The following is a 19,005-nucleotide window of genomic DNA, read 5'->3' as shown; positions in this document are numbered from 1 at the left end:
GGGACAACATCCTCAAAAATAACGGTACGGAGGACAAATGGGAAAAGTTTAAAAGGATCCTAATCACCTCATGTGAGCAGTTCATTCCCTTTAAAAATAAAAGAAACTCAACTAAAAGGAAACCAATGTGGCTCGACAAGACGGTAAGAGGGGCAATAAACAAAAAAAAGAAAGCATTCAAACTACTAAAGCAAGAAAGCAGCGAAGAAGCGCTAAAATTATACAGGGGAAAAACAAAATATGCAAAGATAAGATCAAAACTGCCAAGGAGGAAGCAGAAAGACGGATCGCCAAAGAGAGCAAAAACAACCCGAAGCTATTTTTCAAGTATATTAACAGCAAAAGGATTTGCAGGGAGAGCGCTGGCCCTTTAAAAAATAATGCAGGAGAAATCATTGATGATGACGAAGGGAAAGCAAATCTACTAAACAGTTTCTTCTCAAGTGTATTCACAAACGAAAAGGAAATGCCACACGAGATGCAGGGGAATAAAAGGAACCCCTCACAAAGTATCTCATACCTAACGCAGGAGGAGGTGCGGAAGTGACTAAAGAAAACTAAAATTGATAAATCGCCGGGCCCAGATGGATTACACCCAAGGATACTAAGGGAACTAAGTGACGAGATAGCTAGGCCACTATACTTAATATTTCTAGACACTATCAAGACCGGTGTAGTACCAGTGGATTGGCGCATTGCCAACGTGGTTCCAATTTACAAAAAAGGGAGCAAAAGTGAGCCTGGTAACTACAGGCCAGTAAGTCTCACTTCAGTAACAGGAAAAAATTTCGAGGGGATTCTGAGAGACGCCATCGATGAGTACCTCAAGGAGAATAAGGGAATAACTCCTCACCAGCATGGATTCATGAAGGGTCGCTCATGTCAGACAAATCTGATCAGTTTCTACGATGAAGTAAGCTTTAAGCTGGACCAGGGAGAATCTATTGATCTCGTATATCTGGACTTCTCTAAAGCCTTTGACACCGTGCCACACAATAGGCTAATATACAAAATGAGGCAGCTCGGACTGGGCGAAAACGTGTGTAAGTGGGTAAAAAATTGGCTCAATGATAGAAAGCAGAGGGTGGTAATACATGGTTCGTACTCTGATTGGACCACAGTCGCTAGTGGGGTGCCACAGGGTTCAGTATTAGGCCCCACTCTGTTCAACATATTTATCAATGACCTGATAGAGGGGCTGCACAGCAAAATATCAATATTTGCAGATGACACAAAATTATACAATATAATTAATGCAACGGAGGACAATGTGTGGCTACAAACAGACCTGGATAAGCTGGGGGCTTGGGCAGAAAAATGGCAAATGAAGTTCAATGTTGATAAATGTAAGGTTATGCACATGGACAGGAGAAACGGATGACACCAATATTCACTTAATGGGGTACCACTAGGGAAAAGTGATATGGAAAAGGATCTGGGGGTTTTAGCGGATAATAGACTAAACTGGAGTAACCAATGCCAGTCAGCTGCTGCAAAGGCAAATAAAGTCTTGGGGTGCATTAAAAGAGGTATAGGGGCGAAGGATGAGAACATTATCCTTCCATTATATAAGGCACTTGTCAGGCCTCACATGGAATACTGCATACAGTTCTGGTCACCGGTGCTTAGGAAAGATGTCCCAGTGCTTGAGGGGATTCAAAGAAGGGCAACTAAACTAATACATGGAATGACAGGACTGGAATACCCAGAGAGGCTATCCAAACTGGGACTATTTACTCTAGAAAAAAGAAGGTTAAGAGGCTACCAAATAACCATGTATAAGTACATGAGGGGACAATACAAGGATCTCTCCCAAGATCTGTTTACACCCAGGACCACGACGGTAACAAGAGGACATCTGCTACGATTAGAGGAAAGTAGGTTCCATCACCAACATAGAAGGGGATTCTTTACTGTAAGAGCAGTTAGACTGTGGAACTTTCTACCGGAGGAAGTGGTGATGGCAAAATCCATAGAGGAGTTTAAAAGGGGACCTGATGTATTTCTGGAGAAGAAGGACATTATAGGATATAAATCTTAGGTTAATTATCAATCCGGGTATATAGAAAGGTAAGAACTGTTAGGGGTTGATCCAGGGAACAGTCTGATTGCCAATAGGGAGTCGGGAAGGATTTTTTTCCCCAAAAGGGCTAATTGATTTCTGTCCTTGGGGTTTTTTGCCTTCCCCTGGATCAACACAGGAGGATAGACAGGCTGGACTAGATGGACATTGTCTTCATTCAGCCTTACATACTATGTTACTATGAAACATGTTTTGATGGATGAGTGGTAGATGGCAGCAGAGAGGGCAAATAATGCAGGCGGCTCAGTATATTGCATTTACATATCTTTGTACAGTCTAGTGGACTTTGTGGCCATGTGGCTAATGATGCTGGTGGTATCATGTCTAATGAGCGCTTCCCCAACAGTCACAGGAAGCAATCACCAGTGAAAAAAGATCCACATGGGAATCCACAGATTTCCCATGTAAATGCTCCACACAAGAAATAAGCAACATCTACAGTAGCAGCAAAGTAGGTGAGATCCTCGCAATCTCGTCCACATGCAGTGGGAAAAAAAATGCACAAAACCCGTGCGGAGATTGCCATGCAGTGCAGAATTTAAATCTACAGAATGACAATTAAAGCACTGAATACGCTACAGAATCCACCTCTAATAATGAATTCCACATCAGAATCCATGTTAAAATCTGCATCAAATTTCTTACCAAATGGTGCAGTTTTTGGTATGGATTTTCTGCTGTGGAATGTCTGCTGCAGATGTTCCCCAGCAAATCCACCCCATGTGGACATAGCCTTACTGTAGAGGGGAATGGAACATTGAGGGGAGTGTAAGCACAGCAGCCGTCATGAGGAGAGGGGGAAACTATAAGCAAGTCTGCCGGAGCTTCAGAGGAGTTGTGCTGCAGAGCCAGACAGCGCCTCTTAGGTGATCTATTCTTTTGTTTTTTTTACTGCAGCTGGGGCTGCTCGCTAGGAAATGCGGGCACACAGCCTTCTGAAAAAAGTAGCTTGCCGCCTTCAATTATTGACTTATATATGTCCAAGCATGACATGAAAAAGGCACACTTCTACTGCACCTCTGGGATGAGCACCAGCTACTCCGCTGTCAGGCTCTGCCTCATTCATCGTGATGAACAATGTATTTTCCATGGGGTCTACCTACAGGGGGCACTGCTGATCTCCTAGGGAGGGCAGGCATGTGGCAACAAGATCAGCAGGAAGTCCAGGGTGCTGCATACATCCAGGGAAATCTCTTATAAAAGGCTTCAAGGAGACTTCAGTGACATGCAGTAGATTCTTCATGGAATCTGGGAGGTCGCTCCTCCTTCTGGGAACCTTAAGGACATTCCGAGTGACAAGTATGAATCATTTTTATCTCCTTGCTGTGACATAAATGTAAAACCTTATAAACAAATTCACTAAACATTTATTCCCTGTGTTTTACATCTAGAACGATGGAGATCCATGTATATACAGCGATGATTGTGAGAGCCGGTGTTGCCACAGGGATTCCTCTAAGGGCTCTGGGAAATGTATCCAAAAATCAATGGGAGGTGTGAGATGCTACGGCCCGGTGAGTACCTGTAAGCCGCTGTTGTACTGGTTTCTCCTCCCCGCACTCAGTTTAGGGGCTCATTTCCACGGACGTATGCGTAAAATGTGTGAGCCGGAGTATCGCTGTGTATATAGTATTCACTACGTGCGGGTAAGATAGGGCAGCCCTATCTTCTCCCAAAAGTACAAATTACGGCCGGGAAAAGAAGTGATGAAAATGAAACCACTGAAATCCCATCAAGATCAGTGGTTTTTTTTCCTGTTATATGGCTGTGATTATCACGGCAGTAAAAGGGGACAAAACCGCGATCATCTGAATCCACTCTAAAATGGATCATGCTGCGTCATTTTTACGCACGCATTATACGCAATGAAAAACACCAGTGTGGGGGCGTGGCCTGGAAGGAGACCTGGATGGACGCATCCTAATACAGCTCTCCTTATAACCTACCCAGCGACTCACAAGCGACGGGGAAACAAGCCAAAAACAACCCCACTCATCATTGGAAACCTTCCTCAACACCGGCAATATGCCCAAGAGAGAGAAAAACCTGCCTCCTAAGAGACTCACAGACTTTTATGCCACACGGAGCCGCGGTGAAGAAACAGAAAATGGTGCTCAAGGATTCCCGCGCTCCAGGAGAGAGGAGGAGCAGGTGAAAGCCACACTTAACCCTGCCAGAGAGGACACATGCCGCTGTGGAAGCAGAAGCCTCCCTAAATCTCCTCAAGGTAGGATAAATTTGCTCTCTGCTTCATCCGGAGACCCTCCGCTGACAGCAGATGCCGGCGATTTGTCAGGCAGCCGCGTACGCCGGAGCTCGGAGGATACTCCTGCAGCCGACTCAGCTAGCACCTCCGCTATCTCTCCCGCTGCATCCCCGGCCAGCCCCAATAAAGCCCGGTTGAAAAATAACAGCAGAGATTCCCCTGCTGCACACAGCTCTCCTCGGGGACCCCCCACGGAGTCCCCCCCCCCCCCCCCGCGGCGATCAGTAGCAAAGCAGCCGCGGCTCGGGAAGTTCTCCTGCCCGCCCTGACAGTAACACAGAATCCCCGACCCTGTCACTCTCCGGGTTTACTGTAACTCTACCAGAAGGGGAACAGGCTACCCCAAACAACAAGAAAGCCCATCAAGAGGCTATTATAGGTCCTGGACACCAACACACAGTTAAAAACAGAGACTCTTATAAGCACTCTGCCTCTACACTGAAGCCTTATAGGAGTGCACAATTAACCCCTGAAAAAGCTCTCTGCAATAAGCCTCAATCTGTACATCCAGAAAAAAACACAAGTTACTGTGGCAAACAGGCAATAAAAGCTTTTAACAATGCAGAACCCAATATAGAAATTAAATCATGCGATATTCCTCAAAAAGTATGCACATTTCTGGAAGACCAAACAACAGCACGAAACGACTATACCCTCACAGATACACATGACCTCACTAAAGCAACACACTCTGAGAGTGTTCCGAATGACCCGCCAGTCACGACCAACAACCCTCCTCCGAGCTGGGCTTGCATAAACCCCACCGACGTATCTCTCCCCACTCATATGGGGATAAACAGCAAAAGGGGACCACAGCGCCCACCGTCTAACTCAGCAACAGCAAAGAATAATAATTAAAACTCTTCCAGCCCATTAAAACAAAGAGCCCGCTACTCTTCCAACCCTGACCTCTCGCAAGATATGACCCTACAAGATACCTACAAGATATTCCAGCTATCAACCAGGCAACCTCTGAGCTGTTTATGAAAGAGGCTATGCTGGCATTTCAGACCTCAATACAAAAAGATATCGCCAAAAGCCTAGCTGGCATAAATGCGTCAGTGGAGGAACTGGGAGGTCGAGTAGACCATACAGAGCGTAAAATGGAAGAATTCGCATCAGCCCATAATTCACTGGTGGACTCACATAACAATTTGGAAGACGAAGTTGAAACCTCGCGAAATAAATTGGCAGATATCGAAGATAGAAATCGCCAAAACAACATCAAGTTTAGAGGAATTTCCAAATCGATCCCGCCTGCTGAGCTTCTCCAGGGCCTGATGCGAGCGGTTATCCCGCAATGCTCTCCTATAGACCTCACTATCGATCGAGCACACAGACTTCCAAGAGCTCAGAACATTCCGACTTCCTATCCACGAGACACAATTGCTCGAATCCACTTCTTCCACATTAAAGATCAATTAATGCGAGCCTCAAGACAACTGCCGGCTTTACCAGCACCCTTTCAGAATATCACACTCTTCGCTGACCTTTCCCAAGCCACAATAATAGCCAGGAAGAAGCTTGCCCCTGTAACAGCCACCTTACGAAACCATGACATAAGATATAAATGGGGCTTTCCAACAAAAATTATCATTACAAACAGCGGGAAAACTTACGTAATTGTCAAGCCCGAGGAAGGTATGGAGCTTTTACGGAAATGGAATTTGCCTTGCCCAACACGTCCGGACCAAAGCAAGACTCAAGAGAATAAACCCTCTCCCAAGATCCCACAAGAGTAGAAGGATGCAAGCTAAAGAGACTCTCACGCTGATTCCCATCTGACAACCACAGGTTTGCCACATGTTTCTCGTAAACTTTCCCCCAAGTTTGCGCAGTATGACTCACTGCACAATTGTATGTACCTTTCTAAGTTTATTTCAAATGTTTTATGTTTTTTCAAAGGTATCTCACAGTGTAAATTTATATTATACTAAATTGCATTTTCGGCGTCTACACTATCGATTCATAGCAATGCCAACGCATCCCTACCATAGATTAAATGGCTTTGAAGATATTGTCTCTTAATGTAAAAGGACTGAATAGCCCTTACAAGAGATCTCTCCTCTGGAGGGAAACTAAAAGGTCCAAAGCGGACATAATCTGCATACAGGAATCACACTTGCAGAGATCAGACACCAATAGACTCTCAAACAAAGAGTTCTCCCAAATTTTCTACGCTAATGGCCCTAAGAAAAAAGCGGGAGTCTTTATAGCAATAAAAAAAAACGATTGCCTTCCAGTTAATACGGGAGCTGCAGGATGATAAAGGGAGATTTGTTGCCTTGACATGTAAAATTAACAATACAACATTTACCATAGTAAATGTTTACGCACCCAACACCGGACAACGTGCCTTTTTAAATGGTGTCCTCAAAAAAATTTCCCACCTGGTAGAGGGGAATCTTATAATCTGTGGGGACTTTAATATCATCCAAAAATCAGAACTAGATTCCACATCGAAAAGTAGCAGACCTCCCCCCACTTATATGAGTGGCTCCAAAAGGAAGACTTGTATGATGTGTGGCGATGTAAACATGCCTCCGAAAGAGACTACACATTTTACTCACATAGACACAATACTTACTCCCGTATCGACATGTTTTTATCGACTACATGGCTTCTACCAATGATAGTCAAATGTGAAATAGGGGATATCACTTGGTCGGACCATGCCCCGATCACTCTGTCCATCCAGCATACCCATTCGCATCCGACCACCTTTACTTGGAGGAATAACACGCATGTAATGTCCCTTAAAGACAATATCGTTAATACAGAAAAAATGCTTAAAGAATACTTTGTCTTTAATTCTCTCCCATCCATTAACCCTGCTACACTATGGAATGCATATAAGGCATTCATAAGAGGTATTCTTATTCAGCAAACAGCAAACCACAAAAAAACAACGCAATGCAACTCTCACAAGCCTCCTATCTAAAATCGCGACTTTAGCCGCAGCTCACAAAGCAGATGCTTCCTTAGTGAATTTATTACTATTGAAAAAAGCAAGAACTGAATTACAAGCGCATCTTGCAATAGACCATGAGTAGTATCTAAAAAGACTTAAAATGTTACATTACTACTCACACAATAAAGCGAGCAAATTAATGGCTAATAGAGTTAAAGCGGAAAAAGCAAATGCTAAGATCCCCTATTTAATCTCGCAGACCTCAAAACACAAAATTCATGCTCCACAAGAAATCGCCGAAGAATTTAGTAAATATTAATACTCTCTTTACAACTTAAAACAAGATAAAGACACCCCACAACCCAACGAAGAGACAATTAATGCATTCTTATCAACCTTATCTTTACTACGCCTATCACAGACACAAAACCAAAAACTATGCCTTCCTATCACAACGCAAGAGGTAGAACAAGCCATCAGATCACTTAAAACAGGCAAATCCCCCGGCCCAGATGGCTTCGCAAACGAATACCTTAAATTATTTGCACCAACTTTGCTCCCTCATGTATGCAACTTTTTCAATTATATTATGACAACAGGTAACGCACCCCTAGAAAACCTAAAAGCATTTATAGTCACTATACCCAAGGAAGGCAAGACCCCTGATATCCCAAGCAACTTCCGACCCATATCCCTTCTTAACTCAGACATTAAGTTATATGCAAAAATCATAGCAAACCGACTATTCCCAATCTTACCCCAACTAATTAAAAATGACCAAGTAGGCTTCACAAGAGGACGTCAGGCCCCAGATGGAACAAGACGACTAATAAACCTGATAGCTAGCGCGGACGCTGCACAAACGCCTTCTCTGCTCCTTGCCTTGGATGCAGAGAAGGCGTTCGATAGGGTGCACTGGAGATTCATGCAGCGAACACTGGAAAGGTTTGGGCTTTCGGGTCCGATTCTCTCAGCTATAACGGTGCTCTACACTACTCCGTCGGCATCTGTTCTAACAAACGGCATTTTATCCAAACCGTTCCAAATAACCAACGGCACGCGCCAAGGTTGCCCGCTATCGCCCCTAATCTTCTCATTGATGATGGAACCATTAGCGGAGATGATAAGATCCAACCCACTCATTCAAGGTATCCCTATAGGCTTAAAAGAGCACAAAATAAACTTATTTGCTGATGACGTAATTCTAACCTTGACTAACCCCGGAACCTCTCTTCCTCAAGCGACCTCCTCACTATTACAGTTTGGAGCTGTCTCCTACTATAAAATGAATCCCCCAAAATCACAAATGATGGGGATTCACTTAACTAAAACAGAAGAGAGATACCTAAAATCGGCGTTCCCATTTCAGTTGTGCCCTTTGTCCCTACCTTACTTGGGAATGATACTGATCCCCTCAATTGAAGAACTTCCGGCTTCCAACTTCTCACGGCTGGAGACTACGATACAAAAAGAACTAGACCGTTTAGCCAAATTCGAACCCAGCTGGATGGGCAGAGTGATCTTATACAAAATGCTTATTCTCCCTTGCATATTATATCTCTTTAGGACTCTCCCTGTGGTTATTCCCGAATCTACTTTTAAAACTCTCCACCAACAGATGAACAAATTCATCTGGAGAGGAGCCAAACCCAGAGTGGCATTCTCCATCCTAAATAGACCACTAAAATTCAGAGGCATGGGTCTTCCCAACCTCCGCAATTACCATAAAGCATTTCTGATAGACCAAAGCAGACACTGGTGCAGAGCGGAAACGGACAAAGCATGGACCCAGATGGAGTCCCTATTAACGGGAATAACTGAATGGAGAACATATCTACTAGCGTCCATTGTTCAGACCCAAAGGGACACTCAACGTTCCCCGACGGTCCAGGCTACGGCGCAGGGGTGGAGGGCATTACAAGCTAAACCAAACTCGGACCTAACTAACTCAATAAAAATTCCGCTCCCATTTCTTAGCCTAAAATATTTAATATCTGAATTATCCCTGAGTAACTGGCCACACAGAGCAACTATGAAAGTCTCCGACCTATATAGTAGAGACTCCATCTTGCCTTTCTCCTAGATACAAGCAAAATATGCAATTCCACAGTCAGAATACTATACGTATTTACGGATCTGTAACTTTCTGAAAGTAAGTAAGACTCTCAGCGCTACACTTCCATGCCTACTAAGCGACCTACTAGACGGAAGCCTGGCCTCACGGAAAAAACTCACAAAATCAATCTATACCAACTTGTCTGGCATCCAATATTTCAAAAAAACGGTTAACTTTCTAAACTGGGAAAAAGATCTAAACAAAAAATTTTCCCCCAGGACATGGTGCGAGGCCTTGGCATGGGCCCATTGGTCCACCTCCTGCGCTTCTCACTGGGAACAATACCAGAAACTCTTGACAAGGTGGTATTGTTCTCCACTAAGGCTGTCGCAGATGAAAAAAGACGTGTCCCCCCTGTGCTGGAGAGGATGCGGTGGAGTGGGCTCCCTGCTACATATATTCTGGTCGTGCCCCCAAATATCTTCCTTCTGGAGAGGGATCTCTCAATACATAACTACTTTTCTACCGCTCTTGAAGAAAATTGAACCAGAACTAGCCCTTCTCCTTATAGGTATAGGAAACATACCCAGAAGTCATAGGGTAATTATATCTCATATTCTCCACTCTGCGCGTTTACAAATAGCAAGGAAATGGAGATCTGAGCATATTCCCACCATAGAAGAAATACAAGAATCTGTTAACCTAAATTGTATCTATGAGAAATCAATAACCCACCAAAAAAAAACTCTGGCCCAATTCAGGAAAGACTGGGCAGTATGGCTACAGATAACAAAAATGCCGACAGGTTTCGACTAAACGAATGCAAATGGTCTCCTCTTCTCTCCGGAGAACCGTTCGCCTTCCCGCTCATCCTCCCCTCTGGGGGGGAGGGTATGGCACCGAACCCTACGCACATGGGAAGTGGCTGTATTGATATGTAAGTGTTAATGTGTCGATATGGGATGATCCAATTCTCGATAGATTAAGATAGCGCTTTATTTGAATGTACTCCTTGTTTGGGGAATCCTTAACAAAGAACAGTATAAAAGAATTTCAATAACTTCCGCTTAAATGCAATTGCAAATGTTCATGATACCTTTGATATTTAAGGTTATAAACTTTCCCATTGTCCCTATCCTTTCCCCCTCCCTATCTCCCCTCCCCACACAAGATGTAATATGCAATGTTCTAGAACTATTAATGAAACTTCTGCATGTCAATTTCAAATGTTGTATATTTTGGAAATGCCAATAAAAACTCAATGTTTAAAAAAAAAAAAAACACCAGTGTGAGTGGGACATGCGAAAATCAACGTATTTGAATTGCTACGATGCACCGTGTATAATGATGCGTAATACGCAATTCAAATACGGCCGTGTGAATGAGCCCTAATTTCTTGTTAAGATGGGCTTTGAATTGACAGATCCGTGTCATCCTTCCAATGTGAAACTGCATGAGTGAGAATTCCCACTAGATGACCTGCAGCTCGGATTGGCAGAGCATTCAATACAATCCTAAAGTAATGCTGATTTAGCTGCAGATTTGGGTGCGGAATCTGTGCCCAATTGTGCAAGTATATTTTACCATGTGAACGAGGCTGAAGGGCCTTCTGTCTAAGTAAGTATTTTGCATTTCTTATACAATATAAAACCCGGGACATCTTATATGAGAACTATACACGGGGTTGGTATTCTATTGCTGTAAGGGCTCACACCCACTGGCGATGTGAGAGTGAGTGAAAACGCATGATAATGAAACAATGATTTTTAATGGTTTCATTCTCATTAGCGATGTTTTCACACTAACCTCACATCACAAAGAAGAATGTGCGATATCGCCAATTGTTTTCAATGAGGCCTGCAGCAGCAGTGCTGGTCCCACTGAAATCAATAGAAGATCACAAAGCAGGCTAGGAATTCCCCCCCGAGAGAGAAGTGAGAGGGGGGGTGGAGCTACAGGGGGATCTGTGACATATCTCCCCATATTTGGAGATATAGGGGGCGGGGCTAGTGGGTTTCCCTAAAGGGGTGGGGCTTGCAACGGGCAGGGCTAGATGGGATCTAGTAATCTCTTGCTAGCCAAGTGAGGGGGCGGGGCTAGCGGTTTCCAGAAGGGTCCTACAAAAGCGCAATCACTTAATTTATGTAGATTTCAAATTCACGCAGTGCATGCAAGGCTTAAGTACGGGTTAATCTGCCCTGAAACAGAGCTAAATGTAATCTGCCTGGCAAACAGCTATTTCTCATTGGCTGCTGGCAGTCTGAGCTCTAATTGGCCAATCTGTCTGGAGAGTTGAACAATTTGATTGCCTATCTGATGGTGGGGTGACAGTTGGGAAGCAGGGCTTGATTGGAAGTAGCAACAGAGCCCACGCAGGAAGATGTGAAATGAAGGCCTCATGCCCACGGCTGGGTAAGATTCTGACAGCGAGATTCACTAAGGGGAATGCGAACAGTGTCCGGCATTGACCTCTCGCTTACCTGTCGGCGTCTTCTCTCTGCGCTCTGTGATGTGCCGGCAGGCACACAGCCACGCATGCGCAGAGCAGAGTCAGCGTGTCAGCAGTGACGTTTCTGTGCTTTGATCCCAATTATGTAACTCCTTACATGCCACAGTCTACAACGACCATGGTATCTAGGTGATTAGATAGAAAGACAGAAACTTAGGAAAGCCCTGCAAGCAGCCTAACATTGTGTGATTATTAGACTGATCCTTCAGCATCGCCTAATAGATGGCTTTGCACTTTTAGATGCATGTGGAATAATTCTTTGCCGTATTGAGCACCAAAAATCACATTGTGTGTCTAAATAAAAAACAGAATAAATCTTAACATATAATAACAGTATTTTAGGATGAAAATGACTTGTGTCCATCCAGTTCAGCCTATTAACCCCCAGTGTTGATCCAGAGAAAAGCAAAAAGACCAGTTTTCTCCATTTTTCTCAAACTCCAAGACAGGCAATCAGAACAACTCCCAAATTACCGATCCTGCTGAAGTTATTAGTAATTATAACATGTAGTACATCCAAGAAAGGTGGCTAGGCACCGTTTGAACTCTTTTATTGAGTTTTCTATCACCATGTCCCCAGAAAGAGAGTTTCATAGTCTCACTGCTCTTACAGTAAAGAACCCCCTTCTATATCGGTGTAGAAACTCCCTTTCCTCTAGACACAGTGGATGTCCTTTTGTTACAGTCACAGTCATGGGTGTAAGCAGTTGGGAGAGATCTCTGTATTGTCCCCTGATATATTTATACATAGTTATTAAGTTGCCCCTCAGCCGTCTCTTTTTTAACTAAATAACTCCAATTTTGATAACATCTCTGGGTATTGTAGTCTGCCCATTTCATTTAATAAATTCAGCTGCCCACCTTTGTACCCCTCAAGCTCTGATATATCCTTTGATTATTGGTGTCTAGAATTCTACACTATTACATGTGCGGTCTGACCAGTGACCAGTGTCCTCTTTGGTGTTAATTACTTTACAGACTTTTGTATCATCTGCAAATATGAATATTTTACTGTTCAATTTTTCTATCAAGTCATTAATAAATATATTAAAAAGAATAGGACCCAAAACCAACCCCCGTGGTAACCCACTATTAATGGTGACCCAATCAGAATATGTACCATTTATAATTCCCCTCTACCTTCTATTACTGAGCCAGTTACTTACCAACTTACTCACGTTCTCACCCAAACCAAGCATTCTCATTTTATATACCAACCTTAGAGCGTGTATTTTGTGTGTGGATATGTGCGGACAAAAACACACGTCTATTAGTCCCAATGCATTCCCTATGGTGTGTGCACATGTCCATGCTTTACAAACATGTGCCTGCAAAGATAGGACATGTGTGCACCATAGTGAATGTACTCATTCTTTTCAATGGAGCCGTGGCTGCAGCCGGTGGCTCCATTGAAAACAATGGTCTGCAGGGAACCCCATGCATTTTTTTTAGGGAAGGGCTTTACATATAAGTAGAGATGAGCAAGCACCAAAATGCTCGGGTGCTCGTTGCTCGAGTCGAGCTTTCCGCAATGCTCAAGAGTTCCTTTTTAAGTAACGAACCCCATTGAAGTCAATGGGCGACTCGAGCATTTTTGTATTTCGCCGATGCTCGCTAAGGTTTTCATTTGTGCAAATCTGCAAAACCTACGAAAGTGATAGAAACGACACAGAAACGGATAGGGCAGGCGAGGGGCTACATGCAGGGCTGCATCTCAGGTTCCCAGGTCTCACTATTAAGCCACAATAGTGGCAAGAGTGCCCCCCCCCACCTAACAATTTTTACTTCGGACAAACCCTCATTAGCAAGGCACACCTTAGCTAAGCACCACACTACCTCCAACCAAGCACAATCACTGCCTGCGGGACACACTGCTGCCTCTTCTCCTCGGTTACATGCTGCCCCCCCCTCCCACGACCCTGCGTCCGCAGCGCACACAAAAATGCCCCTGCGTAGCCTTCAGCTGTCCTCATGCCACACGCTGGCCTCATAGCCACAGCACCCTCATGTCTATTTATAAGTGCGTCTGCCATGAGGAGGAACCGGTGGCACACACTGCAGAGGGTTGGCAGGGCCAGGCAGTGACCCTTTTTGAAAATGTGGGTGATAGCCCACAATGCTGTTGAGAATTGATAATAGATTGACGTTCCATCTTCCTTCCAATCCTGTGCCACCTCTGTCAGGATCTGCAAAGGTGGGCATAAAGGGGAGTCCGCTGCCAGCCCAGCACTTCTACACATCTCCACAATGCAGCAATACTCGGTGTGGGAAGTATATGAGCGGGCCCTGGGTCAGCCTCTGTCCCAGCAAACACCTTGTATGGCCCAAGGTGCTGCGAGTGACATAGCAATGAGGACTCCATGTGTCCACACACTACTCATTCTGTTTGGGTGTCGGATACCTCATCGACAATGCAAGGGGTAAACCATCTGCACTCTGCACCCTATCGAAGTCAGTCAGTGTTTTGGGGACAGACAGATACGACTCCGCTATGGCAATTTTGTGTGCACCCGCAGCATGGGTGGCTAGCAGGTACACACAGACGGTACGAAAAGAAATCCCATTGCAGTGCCCCGGATAGCTGACGTTACGTGAGAGGAAATACATATTGGCTGCAGCCCACACGCCATGCCATAGACATTCAGGGATTTTTTTAAAAAGTGCCAGGCAGGTAGAACTCTGCTATGGCAAGTCTATGTGCACCCGCAGCATGGGTGGCTGGCAGGTACACACAGACGGTACAGAAAGAAATCCCATTGCAGTGCCCTGGATAGCTGAGGTTACGGGAGAGGAAATACATATTGGCTGCGGCCCACACGCCATGCCCTAGTCAGTCTGTTTTTTTTTTGGCTAGATAGGTAGAACACCGCGATGGGAAGACTTAGTGCACCCATAGTATACACAGACCCCTGTAATATTCCTGTAGCAAAGGTGTAAGCTGACCCCAGTAACAGTTATGTTGCAGAAGTCTAGGGAGACCCAGTAACATTTCTGTAGTAACAGTATAGACAGACCCCAGTAACATTTCATTAGCAGAAGTATAGGCAGATCCCAGTAACATTTTTTTTTTTTTTTAACAACTCGTTTTTTATTGGTTTTTTATCTTTTACAGATATACAGCAGATGACAAAAGTATGGTAACATTATACATACTTGAACATTAGGTGTGAGATATATATAGCTTCTGCTCTTAGGTCCGTTTGCTGTGTCATATATCTTGACATAAGCAGTTATGAGAGTGGAATGAATCCTTCATCAAAATAAACATAGTTAACATCTTCGCAGAGTTAATACATAAACGCATTCTTATATTTAAACATACATAAGAGAGCAAAAGTAAAGTGAACTTTTTTCAGGGGTGGGTGGAAAAAAAGGTGGGGGGGAGTGGTTAGTTGGGGAAGAAGTGAAGCCACGGGTTCCACTTATTTAGGTAAGCCATGAAACATCCGTTTTTTTGGGCATATAATTTCTCATATATGCTGTGGTCGGACATTGTCTGCATTAAGTCTGCTACAGACGGAGACAACTTGGTCCTCCACCTTCTTGATATTAGTAATTTAGCAGCAAGAAGAATATGGCACACAATTTTTCTCGATGGGATAGGAAATCTCTTGCTATCAAGTAGGAGAATTGCTAATTGCGAGGATTTAGTAGTAGCTACATTTACAGCAAATAGAAAAAACTCCTCCTGCGCTCTTTCTTCAGGGTCTTGCGATCCAAAGAGGGAAACTACGGAGTCTCCACAGTATATAGTAAAATATATTTAATTGTACAATTGTACATAAAAAACATATAAAAGTCTTGCAACGCGTTTCGGCACTAATATCAGCGCCTTTTTCAAGCATGACTAAATGTAACAAACATCACTTTATATAGAATTACTCACATTTCATGATGACGGAGTCCGGAGCTTGCATCGTGGGACGCCGGTCTCTTCCTCGCTGACGTGTTGATCAAGCGTCGGGGGATTAGATATGACGGTTCAAGGTTAATCAAGTTACGCCATTTATGTAGCTACGTATAAACCTACGCAGTTTACGTAACTGCGTCCCTACGCATTGAACTCCGGACTCCGGCCGATGAAAATAGATTAGAACTCCGCTAAATAGCGGTATACCTGCATTAAAACAATTACAATTAGATACAAAAAAATCTGTCTTCAACCACATCATTTCTCAAAATTGTTTCATAAATTTTCATAAAGTAAAAAAGGATTATTCTATAGGATTAATTATCTGTATCCATACTTATACTACATATAAAGTTGGTGTGTCATTATTCCTATTTTTTTTAATTATTTTTTATTTTTTAAAAAGGAAAAAAAAATCATAAAAAGATGCTTATAAAAAGATAAACCTATATGTATCAAAAATACTATCATAATTTATATAATCTCTATTCCTATCTACCAAATAATATATTGAACCAAACATTGTCTCCATATATTTATATTCTAATGCAATGTCGTTCCTCATATTTTTGGAGCCTGTTGAAGGCTTTTTCTGCATCTAAAGCCAGTAGAATAGCTGGAGAGCGGCTCGCCTCCCCCACTGATAGGAGATTGAGCACTCTTCTAGTTCCGTCCGATGCCTGTCTCCCCTTGTGAAGCCCACCTGATCGCTATGAATGATTTGTGGAAGCACATTTAGCAGGCGTTGGGCAAGCAATTTTGAATATATTTTTATATCACTATTTAGCAAGGAGATAGGTCTATAATTTGCTGTTGAGCTTGGGGATTTGCCTTGTTTAGGGATGGTAATTATGATGCCTTAAGCATCTCTTCAGGAAAATTGCCACATGTGATTGCATTATTAAATGTTTTGGAGAGATAAGGGGCCAGGTCCAGAGCGAAATCTTTGTAGTATTCCTTTGAGAAACCATCTGGACCTGGAGCCCTGTGTGACTTTGATGTTTTAATTGTATGGAGGACTTCCGCAGGAGTTGTGGGGGCATTTAATTTTTTGAGTTGGTCTTCCGTGCTAGTTCGAAGGTTTTTTTTTCCAAGAAAGTGTTGATTTGGAGATTATCCGGTTGAGGTGTGGATGGGTCATCTTTTAAATGGTAAAGTTTAGCATAAAAAAGGCTGAACTCATTGGCGATGTCCTGGGGGTGGTTTAATTTGGTTTCTGACCCCACTTGCTTGAGAAGGTATGGTATTTTTGAAGTCGCCTGGCGTTTTCTCACTATTTTGGCCATCAGTTTTGAGGGTTTGTTAAATTCTGTGTAATAGTTCATTTTTGTTATTTTAGTCGATGTCATAATTTTCGATTAGTGCCCTCCTGAGACTCAATCGGAGATTCATTAGTTCTTTGTGAAGCACGATTGAGGGGAAGGAATGCCTGTTTTGTTCTACCCTTGTGATTTGTGAAAGGATGTTAGTTATATAAAGTTGTTTTTCCTTCTTATGGTATGCACTAATTTTGATTAATATACCCCGCAAGAACGCTTTGTGGGTGCACCACGTGGAGAATATGTTACTATCTGGGTTTGCATTGATTGAAAAGAATTCCCTTATTTGTTTTTTTATCTCCTGGTTATGTTAGGGGATTCTCATAAGAGAGGGGTTGATTCTCCACTTTCTCAATACATTTGTGAAATTGGTTGTGTGGAGCGTGAGAAATATTGGGGAGTGATCCGACCAGGTTGTAACACCTATTTCGGCAGATGACACTCCAGGGAGGGTCCATCTATCGACCAAGAATAGATCGATCCTAGAGAAGGACCTGTGTCTGGGGGAATAGTATGTGTATTCCTTTGATGCTGCGTTAAGACATCTGTATGTGTCAAACAACGCTTCCTTATGGAGCCACGGGGCCAGGACTGGAGAATTTCTGTTTGAGGAGCTGGTGGAATCGAGTTGTTTATCAGGGACAATGTTAAAGTCTCCGCATATTATGAGTTTGCCCACGTGCGCTTTTCTAATCTTCCTGAGAGTTTTGTTTAAAAAGATGATTTGGGAGGAGTTTGGTGACTAGTGTTATTTGAATATTGTTGAAGAGGCCTACCAGAATGATATATCTTCCGTGCGTATCAATAACTTGGTCAGTTAGGGTAAACTTAATGGAGTCTTTGATTGCGATCAACACTCCTGCCTTTTTTCTCTCCGCACAGGACAAGAAGATATTCGGAAATCTCCTATGGGAGAACTGGGGATGTGATGAGCCTGCAAAGTGCATCTCTTGGAGGCATAAAATGTCAACTTTCTTTTGTAGCGCGTCTTTCCAAACTGATGCTCTCTTGAAAGGAGAGTTTAGCCCTTTTGTATTGAGGGAGCATATTTTTACAGACATATTTTAAATGAGGAAGCGTTGTGATTGCATCGTATCCTTGGTGTATAACCACTGTTGGAGAGGGAAGGGGGGGGGAACATAAACAATTAGAACATGAACAGTCGGCCAATAATGGAAGTCCAAGTGGCCAAGCATGGAGCCGTTTCTAGGCTCGTAGCTTAATAAACAAAATAACGTGAGAGAACTCATTAAGAGCAAGTCTCCTCTAGCAGGAACAGAAACCTGCATATTCTCTGGGGGAGAAAAGTTCGTGTGACCTTTGTTAACCTCCAATCTGTGTTATTGGCGAAAGTGTTTCAGCGGGGAGGGGGGGGGGGGGGAGGGTGAGGCCCCTCGCGAGATCTTCCGGGGGGGGGGGGGGGGTCTTGTCGGCTTTGTCTTGGAGCCTGTCTGAAATGTGAATGCCCCAGGAAGAAAGGGTCTTTTCTCCATCTTCAGAGTTGTTAAGGATGAATGTTGATCCCTCTTTGTGGAGAATGAGCTTTGTGGGGTAACCCCATTTGTAGGGAATTTTTTCTCTTCTGAGCGAGGTGGTTATGTGAGTGAAAACCTTTCTGGCTTGAATGGTGGCGGCAGATAAGTCCACAAATAACTGGATGTTTGAGAACTGAGTGGATGTGATAAAAATGGATTCTCGCTATGACGTCGCGCAGAGTATTATCCGGGAGAAATTTTGGTTTTTGTAAGCGATGAGCTCTATCGATGATAAGTTCCTGCACAGGAGAGGCAGGCAGTATTTTTTTCATTAGTTGTGTTAAAGGGGTTGTCCCACGGCAGCAAGTGGGTCTATACACTTCTGTATGGCCATATTAATGCACTTTGTAATATACATTGTGCATTAATTATGAGCCATACAGAAGTTATAAAAAGTTTTATACTTACCTGCTCCG

The 19,005-nt window shown here is 43.5% G+C and overlaps 1 protein-coding gene across 1 annotated transcript in view; it reads left to right on the top strand.

Moving 5' to 3' along the window:
* The window catches only part of LOC136588442 (keratin-associated protein 9-1-like), a 182,801-nt gene that overhangs the window by 11,003 nt on the left and 152,793 nt on the right, over positions 1–19,005 (top strand). Inside the window, exon 3 of the mRNA XM_066587650.1 lies at positions 3,475–3,597. Coding sequence (XP_066443747.1) covers positions 3,475–3,597 — 123 coding nt within the window. The remainder of the gene's footprint in view (positions 1–3,474; positions 3,598–19,005) is intronic.

The sequence above is a fragment of the Eleutherodactylus coqui genome, chromosome 1 (assembly GCF_035609145.1).
Source record: "Eleutherodactylus coqui strain aEleCoq1 chromosome 1, aEleCoq1.hap1, whole genome shotgun sequence".
Lineage (NCBI taxonomy): Eukaryota > Metazoa > Chordata > Amphibia > Anura > Eleutherodactylidae > Eleutherodactylus > Eleutherodactylus coqui.
The sequence above is the reverse complement of the archived record's forward strand: the minus strand, read 5'-3'. Positions and strand labels throughout refer to the sequence as shown.